Consider the following 15,252-nt stretch of genomic DNA (forward strand, 5'->3'; position numbering starts at 1 on the left):
ACCCTCTCAATGTTTTCTTTCCCTCCTCTGACTACAAGCAAATTTCTTGAACAATGTGAGCCCGACACAGCGCATCCAATCCGCAGAAATGTCCGTGATACATTTACAAACCTCCTTCCCTTCGGTGACGAAATGAATGAACGCGGACGGACTTTTCATTTTATTTTTTTTTTATCCAAAACTGTATTTGTAAAACTAATCGTTAATCTATTTCGCTCTGTTCAAACCAAAACGATGCAAAATACAGTGGAATTTATTTGTACAAATTAATTGAAAAGCAGAGATCCTTTTTTTTTTTTTTTTTTCAAGTCTCTCAAGGTCACAGCATATTTCTGTCTCCAGGTCAAAAATGCAGGAAATACTGCAAAACATACACTTTATAAATATATATTTAGATATAAAACTATAACCAGTAGTCGCTCATGTCAGGATGGGGGAAGGGCGCGCTCTGCTCTCCCAGTGCTACAAGTATTGCTTTGCTCGGTCTGCGGCGGATTTCGGAGCGGATGGTCCTTGATTGTCACATGGAGGGGGGCAGTAAAGTGACGGTGGGAATCTATGGAGTAAGGCACTATTGACTGTAAGGGACACGTCTAATGACCCCCAAAGAGATACAGTAATTAATACAATGACAGGGAGGCAGGCATTTCTAGAGTTAATCTATATTAATCACTTTTTTTTTTACTATCCCATTGCCAGGACATATATTTGCAGAGAGCCTGCAGTACCACTTGTGGCCACTACAGCACCTATGGCGCTGTTGCATTTCTTCTGCACAACAATGCACTGATCGGTGGGAGTGTGAAGCGGTGAGCTGTAATACCAGGCACGACCACTACTAAAAGCATGGCGCTGTAAACAATGAAAGGTACACACTGGATCGTCACAACCCCCTACAGCCAAGCTCATCAACGGGAAAGGGGGGGCCGCCAAGAATCACACCACCACCCTAAAGTCCCAGAAAATCCCTTTAAGCCTTTGTATACTTTGTAACACTAGTTTTTAAACCACTGATTTGCTCCAAAGTGTCAAAAAATAAAAATAACGCAACTTTGCATAGTGCATCATAAAAATGATCTGACCGGTATACGTCTGCAGCGGCTATACAGACCTCTGTCACCATGGTTACAGACTACAAACAAACCCTTTGTAGTCAGAGAGCGACATTCCGTCCACTCCGGTCTGTTCTACTGTCTGTAGGATAGCCAGTGATGAACACAGGTCTGCATAGGAGCTGTATACACAAAACGGTATTGGAACTTCTTTTTTTTAAAGTCTCCTTATACTTTGGATGCATGATAAAATAAAAAAATAAAAACATACAAAGCCTTAAAAGGTGGGACTATTGGACTGGGATCTATTGGGGCTGGCAGAGAAGGGAAATGGGCGGCCGGGGTGGATTCCTTCCAGTCTATACCCCGATAGCGCTCATCCACCGTATCTCCGCAGTAATGGCGTATACGTCCTGCCGTGCAGAAAGGGCAAGTTATTAGGGAATTGTCCAACACTAGATGTCACCTAGGAAGAGGATATTCTCCTCCAGCACAGGGGGCCCCGTCTCCCCTAACCGTGAGGGTCTTTAGGGCGCAGTATCCATGTGCGGTCACATCCTATCCCTTCTACGTAGTGGTATGTTATATGTAGTGTTCTTTGGCGTGGTCCCGTGTCCTTCGTTGTATGAAGAGTTAGGAGACGTAGGAGGAAAGGAAGGGAAGCGTCACGCCTGCGGTATATGGCGAGAGTTCTGTCTAGTAGGTCATGGATGGCTCGTGGTCATCACTACATCATGAACGGCAATGGATTCTGGGGTCTTACCATCCACATTGCACTTCACGTAGTTGGGGGGGGGGGGGGTCTAAGATCTGGGATCCTCCCCCAAAAAATAAAAAAGGGGTTACTCTGCTACTACAGCTCTCTGCTGTGGTTCCCCTGCACTGTGGGGGGCCAGGGGGCCGCAGTGCGGTGAAAAACGTAAGGTCACCACTGCCCATAGACTATTTGATGCCACTGTAGAAGAAATCCACCATGACAACAAGCACATAAATCTGCAGATGAGGAAGAGGGGCAGCTTTACATCACCTACGCATTCAGGATCGATGGGGGTTCCACCGATAATAAAGTGGTATAAGATAGGAATACCCTTTAGTGGGGTCTGGGCGCCGTTCATAGACACATCGCCACTGCTCTGCCTCCGCGGCTTCTGAACGTACCCTGAACTGTGCAAACTACAGAGAAATGCAATGAAGCAAGTGGGGCAGTCACGTTGTCGGACCCTCGCCTTCTCCGGCCCCTTGAGAAACGCCAAAATGCTTACAAATGGCCTGAATGAGATGGGGGCAGGCGATGGGTTTGATTCCGCGGTCTGCCGGTCACACATCACATGTCCCGGCCTCGGCCCACCCTACGTTATTCCAGTTTTCTCCGACCACAGTCTGTTTTCCAGTGTTACGTCCCAGGTAATGAGTGCGGGGCCATCTTGTGCCTGTCCAAGTGCTTACTGGTGGTCCCAGAAGAACACAGCAGGTTACCCGGTCCCCCCAGCTTCCTTCTGGACTGCTCCCCGCTTCTCAAGGTCCCGTTACATATAAACTACCTGAGCAGTCCGAGGCCGGCGAGATGATGGCAGAAGAGTGCAGAGACAGGAGCCTTCAGGGGATCCGGGAGAGGGTCAGTAGTTTCTATCCAGGGACCCTGGTCCAATACTGAACAGATGGCAGAGATGCCACCTTCATGTCCTCGCTCCTCCAGGTTAGGTCAGTCTTTGGTGGGCTTTGTGAAGGGATAAGCAAGACCCCCTTGTCCGTAGCTCATCTCATGCGGTTCTGCCTCATCAGCGGTACAATGCACGATGGCGGCCCAGCCTTGGTCAGGAAGGGGTGTTTCAGCAGCTCGCTAGCAGTGGCTCGTTGGCTCGGGTCTCGCACCAGAAGCCGGTCAATGAATCCCTTTAATAGGGGAGATACCTGAAAGACAGATGCAGATCAGGTCAGGAATCGCCCACCAGTCCCCATGTCATCACCATCTTACAGCCATTAGAGACTTGCTTTACAGCAGCCAAAACCAGCGACTGATCTGCTCTAGGGGTGTGAGAGACATCGTTGTGCAGGAGTTATCAGTCATTGTACAGGAGGGGGAGGAGGTGAGCTGTGATATCACCTATTGTGAATGGTGGATCCTGTTATCTACTGTATATAGAGGTGTTATCAGTCATCGTACAGGAGGAGGTGAGCTGTGATATCACCTATTGTGAATGGTGGATCCTGTTATCTACGGTATATAGAGGTGTTATCAGTCATTGTACAGGAGGAGGAGGTGAGCTGTGATATCACCTATTGTGAATGGTGGATCCTGTGTTATCTACTGTATATAGAGGTGTTATCAGTCATTGTACAGGAGGAGGAGGAGGTGGGCTGTAACATCACCTAATGTGAATGGTGGATCCTGTGTTATCTACTGTATATAGAGGTGTAATCAGTCATTGTACAGGAGGAGGAGGTAAGCTGTGACATCCTCTATTGTGAATGGTGGATCCTGTGTTATCTGCTGTATATAGAGGTGTTATCAGTCATTGTACAGGAGGAGGAGGTGAGCTGTGACATCACCTATTGTGAATGGTGGATCCTGTGTGATCTACTGTATATAGAGGTGTTATCAGTCATTGTACAGGAGGGGGAGGTGAGCTATGATATCACCTATTGTGAATGGTGGATCCTGTGTTATCTGCTGTATATAGAGGTGTTATCAGTCATTGTACAGGAGGAGGAGGTGAGCTGTGATATCACCTATTGTGAATGGTGGATCCTGTGTTATCTGCTGTATATAGAGGTGTTATCAGTCATTGTACAGGAGGAGGAGGTGAGCTGTGATATCACCTATTGTGAATGGTGGATCCTGTGTTTTCAGTCAGTGTGATCCTGCCTGTGGTGATGAGATAACTGTGGAGGAGTGGAGTGATCTCTTCCTACCAGGATTATGCAGTTACCGTTCCATAGAAGAGATGTGATCGGTATGTGATGGTGAGTGTAATCCTGTGGATCTGATGGTGGATCTTGTACTATGTAATAACACATGATTCATGTTCTCCATTAGAGATGATGAACCGGTTGGACTACAATGGTCGCTATTCAGCATACAAGCTCCTGTGATCAGCAATGACATGTAAGCGCAGGGAAGAGGCAGCTATAAGCCCTGGTGGGCACCGAGCCCCCGCCGCCCTGTATTACACAGCTACGTACAGTACATGGAGCCGTGATGGATGGGAGCCTGCAAGTTAGGGGATGAGATGGGCCGGATTCTGACGATTCAGAGAACTTGTAGCCTCGCGCTTGCTTATTGCTTTTCCATAAAGGATGCAATTCTGGTTATAAATATATATTTGAGAAATGGTAATAACTCTTAAAATATTATTGTAGTTTTTCCGATTCCTTTGAGCAGGCCATCAATGTCACATTGGCGACAGTCGGTCTCTCGGCACAGACTGGCAGATTAAAGGGCTCTGGCGCGTCCCTTTCATTGTTCTCTAGGAATAGCGCCACACCTTTCATAGTGGCTGTGCATGGAATTACAGCTCAATCTAATGAATGGGATGATGAGCTGCAATACCTGGCATAGCCACTAGTAGACGTCCGTTTCTGGTACAGCGCCATATACTATGTGACCTAATTACGTCTCGTTGAACCGGTTTCTGTATCCAGCATGGATGTGAATGGTGATGCAATGGATGTGGTGCCTGCAGTGTCATAAACCACATGTGATCACGTGTGCAGGCACAGATCTGCTCCTGGACGCCGGGCAGCTGCCCATGAAATCATCTCTGACTCACATCCTGCATATTTTATTTATCAGGACAGCAGCTCAGAAAAGTTGATGGAAATGGACCAAAAATGTAAAAAAAAAAAAAAGACAGCAAAGGCGGCTGCAAAAACCCCAAATCACAGGGTGACAAGTCCTACACATGTCAGTGTGGGGTCACCCAATAATTGTCTCTCTAGCGCCACCTACAGGAGACATGAGGCATGCGCTTACTGATGGCCGACTCTGGTTTCCTGTCACTACTTTTGGGGCCACCAACATGTCCTTAGGTCACTGGGGTTTTGGGGTCTGAACCTGCCCCATAGTTATCAGTGTTATAAATCTGATGCTAGTTATCCTCAGCTATGAGTTGGCTTACTCTATGCCTGAAATTTGCACCAAATATTGGCACATTCTTGGCACATCGTGCTCCATTTAGGAAAATGTGAGACCCCCAGAAGTACGCAGGAAATTTACCTACAGATGCAAGGTTCTTAATAAATGTGAGGCCTGTTATGGCAGTGTGCAGAGGGTTAATGACTCAGTATATACCTATGGTATCGCCAATCACTGCTCTTACCTTTTGCACATTTTTCAGTTTTGGTGGCAAATTGTCCCTAATCATCTTCATGGCCTTCAGCGGAGGCTCGTTAAAATAGGGCGGCTCTCCGTCCACCATCTCTATCACCATGATTCCCAGGGACCAGATATCCACCTGAGATGGGAGAATACAAGAGGGCAATCACACAGGGAAGTCGCTAGAATTAAAACCCTGAGCCCGCAAGAATTATTCCTCACCTCCGGACCATAGGGTAACCTTGAGATGAGCTCTGGAGCCATCCAGTAAGGAGTTCCTACCAGGGACTTACGACGAGGGACGTCTCTGTTTACCTGGGCACAGAAGCCAAAGTCTGAGAGCTTCACCTGCAAACACAAAAAGGTGTCCAACGCTATGGAATATAGTCACGATTACACAGGTTTTGTTCTAAATGGCCCGTTGTCGACACACCTGACCCGAGGCGGACATCGTCGATCCACCTGACCCAAGCCGGACGTCGTCGACCCACCTGACCCGAGGCGGACGTCGTCGACCCACCTGACCCGAGGCGGACGTCGTCGACCCACCTGACCCGAGGCGGACGTCGTCGACCCACCTGACCAGAGGCGGACGTCGTCGACCCACCTGACCAGAGGCGGACGTCGTCGACCCACCTGACCAGAGGCGGACGTCGTCGACCCACCTGACCGGAGGCGGACGTCGTCGACCCACCTGACCGGAGGCGGACGTCGTCGACCCACCTGACCAGAGGCGGACGTCGTCGACCCACCTGACCAGAGGCGGACGTCGTCGACCCACCTGACCAGAGGCGGACGTCGTCGACCCACCTGACCAGAGGCGGACGTCGTCGACCCACCTGACCAGAGGCGGACGTCGTCGACCCACCTGACCAGAGGCGGACGTCGTCGACCCACCTGACCAGAGGCGGACGTCGTCGACCCACCTGACCAGAGGCGGACGTCGTCGACCCACCTGACCAGAGGCGGACGTCGTCGACCCACCTGACCCGAGGCAGACGTCGTCGATCCACCTGACCCAAGGCGGACGTCGTCACCCCAACACACCCAGAGGCGGACGTCGTCGACCCACCTGACCCAGAGGCGGACGTCGTCAACCCGCCTGACCAGAGGTGGACATCGTCGACCCATCAGACCAAGAGGCAGACGTCGTTAACCCACTGGAGGCTGACGTCGTCGACCCACAAGACCCAAATCAAGATGGTTTGATAGATACCCCAGATCTTGCACTACATTTATTACAACAGATGATTACCCGTCCATCGTGGGTCAGCAGTATGGAGTCGCTCTTGATGTCCCGGTGAATGACCCCCTGGACGTGAAGCACAGACAGCGCTTTCAGTACGGAGACGCACACAGCAGCAATCTGCTCCTCATTCATCCTGAAAGCAAACAACACAAAGTCATCAGTGACAAGTCCGGAGACGAGGATAAATGGAAACAGTCACAGATCTCCTGATAAATGTGAGTAATAACGGGAAGACAAGAAAAACGACTGGAACTTAAAAAACAGCAGAGAACGTGATGGAGAACACGAATCTCTGACCGACAAATCGGCTAAAATGTGATGTGTACGGCGCAGCTTCACTCAGACCAATAATTTATTTCCCATCATTTATAAGAGTTGTAAGAAGAAAACAACGTGACAATTCACCATGGGAAAAAAAAGGTCATAATTTCCAAGCGCACGGCTGCCGCATGGGACACGGGCTATAACGTAGCTAGAGATTATTATATTGGTTGTCAGCAGAGTCGGTGCCAATCAGTGGCTGGAGCGGGTCCATTGGGCACGTCTGTAATCTGCTGGACAGGAGCCTTGAGAACTTCCGACCTCCCGGCCTCTGCAGCTCTTCTAATCTTAGCGCCATTGTACGTGATGTCACTCAAAGAGAAGAGTCGCGGATGGCGAGAGGTAAGAGGCGGCACCGAATAATGACGTGACCGATGGACCCGGCCCGGCAAATCAATTCTCACCAACCCTATGTATCAGATCTGTCTCTCACCAAGCTAAAAAAAAAAAAAAAAAAAAATCACAATAAAATGGCAATAAGGACTTAAAAATAAAAGACGGAAGAACGTACCTGGTGTGCGTCACAATGTCCGTTAGGGCCCCTCCTTCCAGAAACTCCATCACAACCCACAGTTCATCTCCGACCAAGTAACTGTTGTACATCTCCACCACGTTCTCGTGCTGGTAATCCCTCATGATCACCACCTGCCGAGCACAGAAAGCGTCAGCCACCCGAGACCCTACAGATCGGGGCCCCGGGAGGCACAAGAACGGTTATGGGGTCACTATGGGACATGCAGAGAATACTCGGCTGTAGTACCCGACTCCAGCACTAGAGGTCACTGTTTCCAGGGGAGTGAACTGGTTTATGCTGTATATTAACCAACTAGGTTTCTTCTGTTTTGTTTTTTTTTCCACTCCCTGTTCCAAAAGCCGGAATTTTTAGTTTTTTTCCCCAGCGACAAAACCACATGGGGACGAGTTGTATTTTTGACTGACGCCATTCACTTTTATATAAAGTACTGAATATAAAGGGGGGTGGGGGGATTAAAAATGCAGCAAAATTTGCGAGAAAAAAAAAAATAATAATAATGTAATTCCACCATTGTTTTTACATTGTTCACGGAGTGGTAAATAATGACCTGGAAACATGATTCTTCAGATCAGTAAGATCACTGCAATATCCAACGTGTATAGTATTTTTATGGTGTGGCAAAAAAAAAAAAAAAAAAATTATGTTAAAAAAAATGTATATTTTATAAATATATAATACATATTATTAAACGGCACACTAATGCCAGAAATAAATAAAAAAAAAAGGATACAGACCAAGTAAATAAATATATATATTTTTTATTATTTATTTATTTATATATTATTTATATTTACTTGGTCTGTATCTTTTTTTTTTTTTTTGGCATTAATGTGCAGTTGTGCAGCTAAATAATTTTATATTATGACAGGCTGGACTTATTTGGACACAATACCAATTTTTTTTTTATTAACAAGTGGTGATTTAAAAAACTTTTAAACATTTTTAATTTTTTTTTTTAATATTATTTTAAAAACATTTTTTCTTTTATCTTTAATTTTTTTTAGTCCACTTGAGCCGGCTATCATTGGATCCCTTATACTTTATACTGTAATTCCATAGTATGGCAGTACATAGTTATAAGGACCCGCCCCCAGAGAATAATATGTGCCCCGCCCCCTTGACAAAAACCATAGAAATTACCAGTAAGTAAAGAGGAGCATATCTCTTGAGACATACAGGTCCTTCTCAAAAAATTAGCATATAGTGTTAAATTTCATTATTTACCATAATGTAATGATTACAATTAAACTTTCATATATTATAGATTCATTATCCACCAACTGAAATTTGTCAGGTCTTTTATTGTTTTAATACTGATGATTTTGGCATACAACTCCTGATAACCCAAAAAACCTGTCTCAATAAATTAGCATATTTCACCCATCCAATCAAATAAAAGTGTTTTTTAATAACAAACAAAAAAACCAACAAATAATAATGTTCAGTTATGCACTCAATACTTGGTCGGGAATCCTTTGGCAGAAATGACTGCTTCAATGCGGCGTGGCATGGAGGCAATCAGCCTGTGACACTGCTGAGATGTTATGGAGGCCCAGGATGCTTCAATAGCGGCCTTAAGCTCATCCAGAGTGTTGGGTCTTGCGTCTCTCAACTTTCTCTTCACAATATCCCACAGATTCTCTATGGGGTTCAGGTCAGGAGAGTTGGCAGGCCAATTGAGCACAGTAATACCATGGTCAGTAAACCATTTACCAGTGGTTTTGGCACTGTGAGCAGGTGCCAGGTCGTGCTGAAAATGAAATCTTCATCTCCATAAAGCATTTCAGCCGATGGAAGCATGAAGTGCTCCAAAATCTCCTGATAGCTAGCTGCATTGACCCTGCCCTTGATGAAACACAGTGGACCAACACCAGCAGCTGACATGGCACCCCACACCATCACTGACTGTGGGTACTTGACACTGGACTTCAGGCATTTTGGCATTTCCTTCTCCCCAGTCTTCCTCCAGACTCTGGCACCTTGATTTCCGAATGACATGCAAAATTTGCTTTCATCAGAAAAAAGTACTTGGGACCACTTAGCAACAGTCCAGTGCTGCTTCTCTGTAGCCCAGGTCAGGCGCCTCTGCCGCTGTTTATGGTTCAAAAGTGGCTTTACCTGGGGAATGCGGCACCTGTAGCCCATTTCCTGCACACGCCTGTGCACGGTGGCTCTGGATGTTTCCACACCAGACTCAGTCCACTGCTTCCTCAGGTTCCCCAAGGTCTGGAATCGGTCCTTCTCCACAATCTTCCTCAGGGTCCGGTCTCCTCTTCTCGTTGTACAGCGTTTTCTGCCACATTGTTTCCTTCCAACAGACTTACCATTGAGGTGCCTTGATACAGCACTCTGGGAACAGCCTATTTGTTGAGAAATTTCTTTCTGGGTCTTACCCTCTTGCTTGAGGGTGTCAATGATGGCCTTCTTGACATCTGTCAGGTCGCTAGTCTTACCCATGATGGGGGTTTTGAGTAATGAACCAGGCAGGGAGTTTATAAAAGCCTCAGGTATCTTTTGCATGTGTTTAGAGTTAATTAGTTGATTCAGAAGATTAGGGTAATAGGTCGTTTAGAGAACCTTTTCTTGATATGCTAATTTATTGAGACAGGTTTTTTGGGTTATCAGGAGTTGTATGCCAAAATCATCAGTATTAAAACAATAAAAGACCTGACAAATTTCAGTTGGTGGATAATGAATCTATAATATATGAAAGTTTAATTGTAATCATTACATTATGGTAAATAATGAAATTTAACACTATATGCTAATTTTTTGAGAAGGACCTGTATGGCGGCAGCAGCAGGAATAAAATAAAATTTTTTAAACAAATTGGACACTTAATCTTCTTCAACAACTTAAATGGTTAATCTGCAGCGATCTGAGCAAGCTCCGGTTGCTGCACTTGCTGGCAGATGTAGATTTACCATAAAAAGTGTTGAAAATCGGGGGAAAAAAACCCCAACAATTCCAAGCGATGTGAAGCTGTGAAGGAAAACACAATTCCGCCATTGATTTGGGGTTTTATTTCGACAGCGTTAGTTGTGCAGTAAAGAGAACCTGGTGAGTTGATTTTTATTTAAGTGGTTAAAAATAAATACATTTAAAATGTTTAAAAACTGAAAATAAATCAAATAAATCTTGTGATCTGCTTTGTGTCACCGTGGTAAGTGATCCATAATGATTTCCCTTTTCAGCACGGCGAGCTTTAGTTTTTATCGATACTATTATGAGGAGCGTATGACATTTCAATCACTATGTTGAATTTTTTGAGGGACGTAATAAAAATAAAAAACAGCAATTCTGGCATTTTTTTTTTTTATTTTTTTTTTACATTTTTCTTTATGCCATTACCGTATAGATTGAATCATTTTATACTTGGACGGATCAGATTTTTACGCACCTGGCGGTACCGAATTGATTTTATTTCTTTATTTTAAAGGGGGAAAAGATTTAGACTTTTACATATTTGGGGGTCATTTTTGTTATTTATCATTTTTGTAATCTCCTTTACGGTCTGGGATCGTCTGATCGCTTGTTTTAGGCGGGACCTCCGTATATGAGTAGAGGGGGTCCGTCCTTACCTCGTTGAACAGAAGCTCCCTCCTCTGCTGTTTGCGGAGATCCATCTTTTTCACGGCGACCAGTTTCCCGGAACTCTTGATGGTAGCGATGCACACGATCCCAGTAGATCCCTCTCCGATCTTGATGAAATTATCCAGGTAGGATCTGGGGTCGCCGGGATCCACCACCATCTGCAGAGCCGCCCTGAACTGCTCGTGTGACACCCGCTGAGGCTCTCTCTGCGGGGACCGCGGCTGGGGAGGCTGTGGGGTCTGTGATGGGCGAGAGAGCTGGGGGTCCGAGCTGTGCTGGGAGAGGATGGCAGGAGATGGCTTTTCTGGAAGTTTAGGTTTGGGATGGGGCGGCGGCGGAGGCCGAGAACTGCTTTTGCTTGAAGGATTTTTGGGGGTGAGAGGGTTGGCTGAACGGGAATCCGGTACCTGGAATAAAAATAAATTTAGAATTCCTGCTGTTACAGTAAAGAATCCGTAACAAAGGTTCTAATACTCTGCCCACCTGGTGAGGAGCCCCCCTGCCGGGGTCAGTGTCTGCTCGGGGGTAGGTATTGAACGGTCGCCCCGTCTGCTGTGTTGGCTTTACTGCTCCCTCGGCTGCCGGATTAGCTGGTGTACGGATATTGGGCCCGGAGAGTGGCCTCTTCTCTCGAGGTGACTGTGGGCTCCCCTGTCCTCCGGTGTAGGCCGATTTTGGCCTTTTGTCTTCCTTTTCTCTCCGGACCACCCTATCAGCAGGCTCGCTGTAGTCCCCATCCGTCACGGGATGGTCTCGCCTTCCATCTGTTCTCTCATGAGAGCGCGTGGACTTGTTTTCCGATGACTTGGGGTAATCAGGGGGTGGAAGTCGCTGTTTGCTGCCGGGCTCTTGCCCCCGTGGTTGTTGGGGGGCTGCTCTTTGATCTTCTCTTGGCCGGTCCCTTCCAGGCTCTGCCCTGCTCCTCTCCGGGACCCTACTTCCATCTTCACGGATTTTCCGGAGGCGGCCGTCGCTCACACCGTTTTCCATAGGGACCTTCTGCTCTCTCGGGGGACATGGTGGGCTCTCTCTACGCAGCGAGTTGGAGCGACAGACGGACATGTTCTCAAACTCATCCAGGAGCCACGTCAGCGAGCCGTCTCGTGACATCTTGTTGCCACGTACAATGGTCTACGGTGGAGAAAAATGCAGAAATTAATGTGAAATAAATCTGTGGGAAACACTGGCCCAAGCAGCTTAGATGAGTAAGGAATATCCCCCCATATACTGAACGATGCGGCCCACCCTGTGCTGCCAGGGACAGAGATGCACCGTTCTCTTCCCCCACGTTACATGGATGTGCCCAGATGGGAGCACCCCACTGAGAAGCCACAGACCACCTTGTCCCATAGTATCAGCCACAATACAGGGCGGTTTCCTAATTATTACTGCTCCTACAAATGAAGGATGACGACAAATATGTCACCCAGGATTCCCAACGTGTCTGGATGATGGCGCCTCTCAGAACGGCTACAGGAGCAATGATGGGGGTTCTACTTTCTGATTATTATAGGGAAAAGTCACTGCGATATTAAAAGGGTTGTACAAGATTCAAGAACAAGGGTTGTGTCTTCTGTGTAACGGTTGTATCTGTCATTGCAAGTACCACACACAACCTGAGGAGGAAGGGGGCAGAGCTGCAGCACCACACACAACCTGAGGAGGAAGGGGGCAGAGCTGCAGTACCGCACACAACCTGAGGAGGAAGGGGGCAGAGCTGCAGTACCGCACACAACCTGAGGAGGAAGGGGGCAGAGCTGCAGTACCGCACACAACCTGAGGAGGAAGGGGGCAGAGCTGCAGTACCGCACACAACCTGAGGAGGAAGGGGGCAGAGCTGCAGCACCGCACACAACCTGAGGAGGAAGGGGGCAGAGCTGCAGTACCGCACACAACCTGAGGAGGAAGGGGGCAGAGCTGCAGCACCGCACACAACCTGAGGAGGAAGGGGGCAGAGCTGCAGCACCACACACAACCTGAGGAGGAAGGGGGCAGAGCTGCAGCACCGCACACAACCTGAGGAGGAAGGGGGCAGAGCTGCAGCACCGCACACAACCTGAGGAGGAAGGGGGCAGAGCTGCAGCACCGCACACAACCTGAGGAGGAAGGGGGCAGAGCTGCAGCACCGCACACAACCTGAGGAGGAAGGGGGCAGAGCTGCAGAACCGCACACAACCTGAGGAGGAAGGGGGCAGAGCTGCAGTACCACACACAACCTGAGGAGGAAGGGGGCAGAGCTGCAGTACCGCACACAACCTGAAAAGGAAGGGGGCAGAGCTGCAGTACCGCACACAACCTGAGGAGGAAGGGGGCAGAGCTGCAGCACCGCACACAACCTGAGGAGGAAGGGGGCAGAGCTGCAGTACCGCACACAACCTGAAAAGGAAGGGGGCAGAGCTGCAGTACCGCACACAACCTGAGGAGGAAGGGGGCAGAGCTGCAGTACAGCACACAACCTGAGGAGGAAGGGGGCAGAGCTGCAGTACCGCACACAACCTGAGGAGGAAGGGGGCAGAGCTGCAGCACCGCACACAACCTGAGGAGGAAGGGGGCAGAGCTGCAGCACCGCACACAACCTGAGGAGGAAGGGGGCAGAGCTGCAGCACCGCACACAACCTGAGGAGGAAGGGGGCAGAGCTGCAGTACCACACACAACCTGAGGAGGAAGGGGGCAGAGCTGCAGAACCGCACACAACCTGAGGAGGAAGGGGGCAGAGCTGCAGCACCGCACACAACCTGAGGAGGAAGGGGGCAGAGCTGCAGTACCGCACACAACCTGAAAAGGAAGGGGGCAGAGCTGCAGTACTGCACACAACCTGAGGAGGAAGGGGGCAGAGCTGCAGTACAGCACACAACCTGAGGAGGAAGGGGGCAGAGCTGCAGTACCGCACACAACCTGAGGAGGAAGGGGGCAGAGCTGCAGCACCGCACACAACCTGAGGAGGAAGGGGGCAGAGCTGCAGCACCGCACACAACCTGAGGAGGAAGGGGGCAGAGCTGCAGCACCGCACACAACCTGAGGAGGAAGGGGGCAGAGCTGCAGTACCGCACACAACCTGAAAAGGAAGGGGGCAGAGCTGCAGTACAGCACACAACCTGAGGAGGAAGGGGGCAGAGCTGCAGTACCGCACACAACCTGAGGAGGAAGGGGACAGAGCTGCAGTACCGCACACAACCTGAGGAGGAAGGGGGCAGAGCTGCAGTACCACACACAACCTGAGGAGGAAGGAGGCAGAGCTGCAGCACCGCACACAACCTGAAAAGGAAGGGGGCAGAGCTGCAGTACCGCACACAACCTGAGGAGGAAGGGGGCAGAGCTGCAGTACCGCACACAACCTGAGGAGGAAGGGGGCAGAGCTGCATTACCGCACACAACCTGTGGGTGGAGGGGGGTCAGTACCGCACACAACCTGTGGGTGGAGGAGGGGGGGGGGGGTCAGTACCGCACACAACCTGTGGGTGGAGGAGGGGGGGGGTCAGTACCGCACACAACCTGTGGGTGGAGGAGGGGGGGGGTCAGTACCGCACACAACCTGTGGGTGGAGGAGGGGGGGGTCAGTACCGCACACAACCTGTGGGTGGAGGAGGGGGGTCAGTACCGCACACAACCTGTGGGTGGAGGAGGGGGGGTCAGTACCGCACACAACCTGTGGGTGGAGGAGGGGGGGTCGGTACCGCACACAACCTGTGGGTGGAGGAGGGGGGGGGGGGGGGGTCAGTACCGCACACAACCTGTGGGTGGAGGAGGGGGGTCAGTACCGCACACAACCTGTGGGTGGAGGAGGGGGGTTAGTACCGCACACAACCTGTGGATGGAGGAGGGGGGGTCGGTACCGCACACAACCTGTGGGTGGAGGAGGGGGGGGTCAGTACCGCACACAACCTGTGGGTGGAGGAGGGGGGGTCAGTACCGCACACAACCTGTGGGTGGAGGAGGGGGGTCAGTACCGCACACAACCTGTGGGTGGAGGAGGAGGGTCAGTACCGCACACAACCTGTGGGTGGAGGAGGGGGGGGGGTCAGTACCGCACACAACCTGTGGGTGGAGGAGGGGGGTCAGTACCGCACACAACCTGTGGGTGGAGGAGGGGGTAAGTACCGCACACAACCTGTGGATGGAGGAGGGGGGGGTCGGTACCGCACACAACCTGTGGGTGGAGGAGGGGGGGTCAGTACCGCACACAAC

At 49.6% G+C, this 15,252-nt stretch overlaps 1 protein-coding gene across 2 annotated transcripts in view; it reads right to left on the reverse strand.

Annotated features, from left to right (window-relative positions):
* Window positions 1-237: 237 nt before the first annotated feature.
* Window positions 238-15,252, reverse strand: part of PAK4 (p21 (RAC1) activated kinase 4) — a 41,540-nt gene continuing 26,525 nt past the window's right edge. For both annotated transcript variants that reach the window (XM_069746532.1, XM_069746531.1), the window contains exons 3-9: window positions 11,550-12,197; window positions 11,054-11,473; window positions 7,449-7,582; window positions 6,623-6,749; window positions 5,590-5,715; window positions 5,372-5,506; window positions 238-2,963 (exon numbers count right to left, since the gene is read on the reverse strand). In XM_069746532.1, coding sequence (XP_069602633.1) covers window positions 2,808-2,963; window positions 5,372-5,506; window positions 5,590-5,715; window positions 6,623-6,749; window positions 7,449-7,582; window positions 11,054-11,473; window positions 11,550-12,197 — 1,746 coding nt within the window. In that variant the 3' untranslated portion in view covers window positions 238-2,807. The remainder of the gene's footprint in view (window positions 2,964-5,371; window positions 5,507-5,589; window positions 5,716-6,622; window positions 6,750-7,448; window positions 7,583-11,053; window positions 11,474-11,549; window positions 12,198-15,252) is intronic.

Source organism: Ranitomeya imitator, chromosome 2, assembly GCF_032444005.1.
Source record: "Ranitomeya imitator isolate aRanImi1 chromosome 2, aRanImi1.pri, whole genome shotgun sequence".
NCBI lineage: Eukaryota > Metazoa > Chordata > Amphibia > Anura > Dendrobatidae > Ranitomeya > Ranitomeya imitator.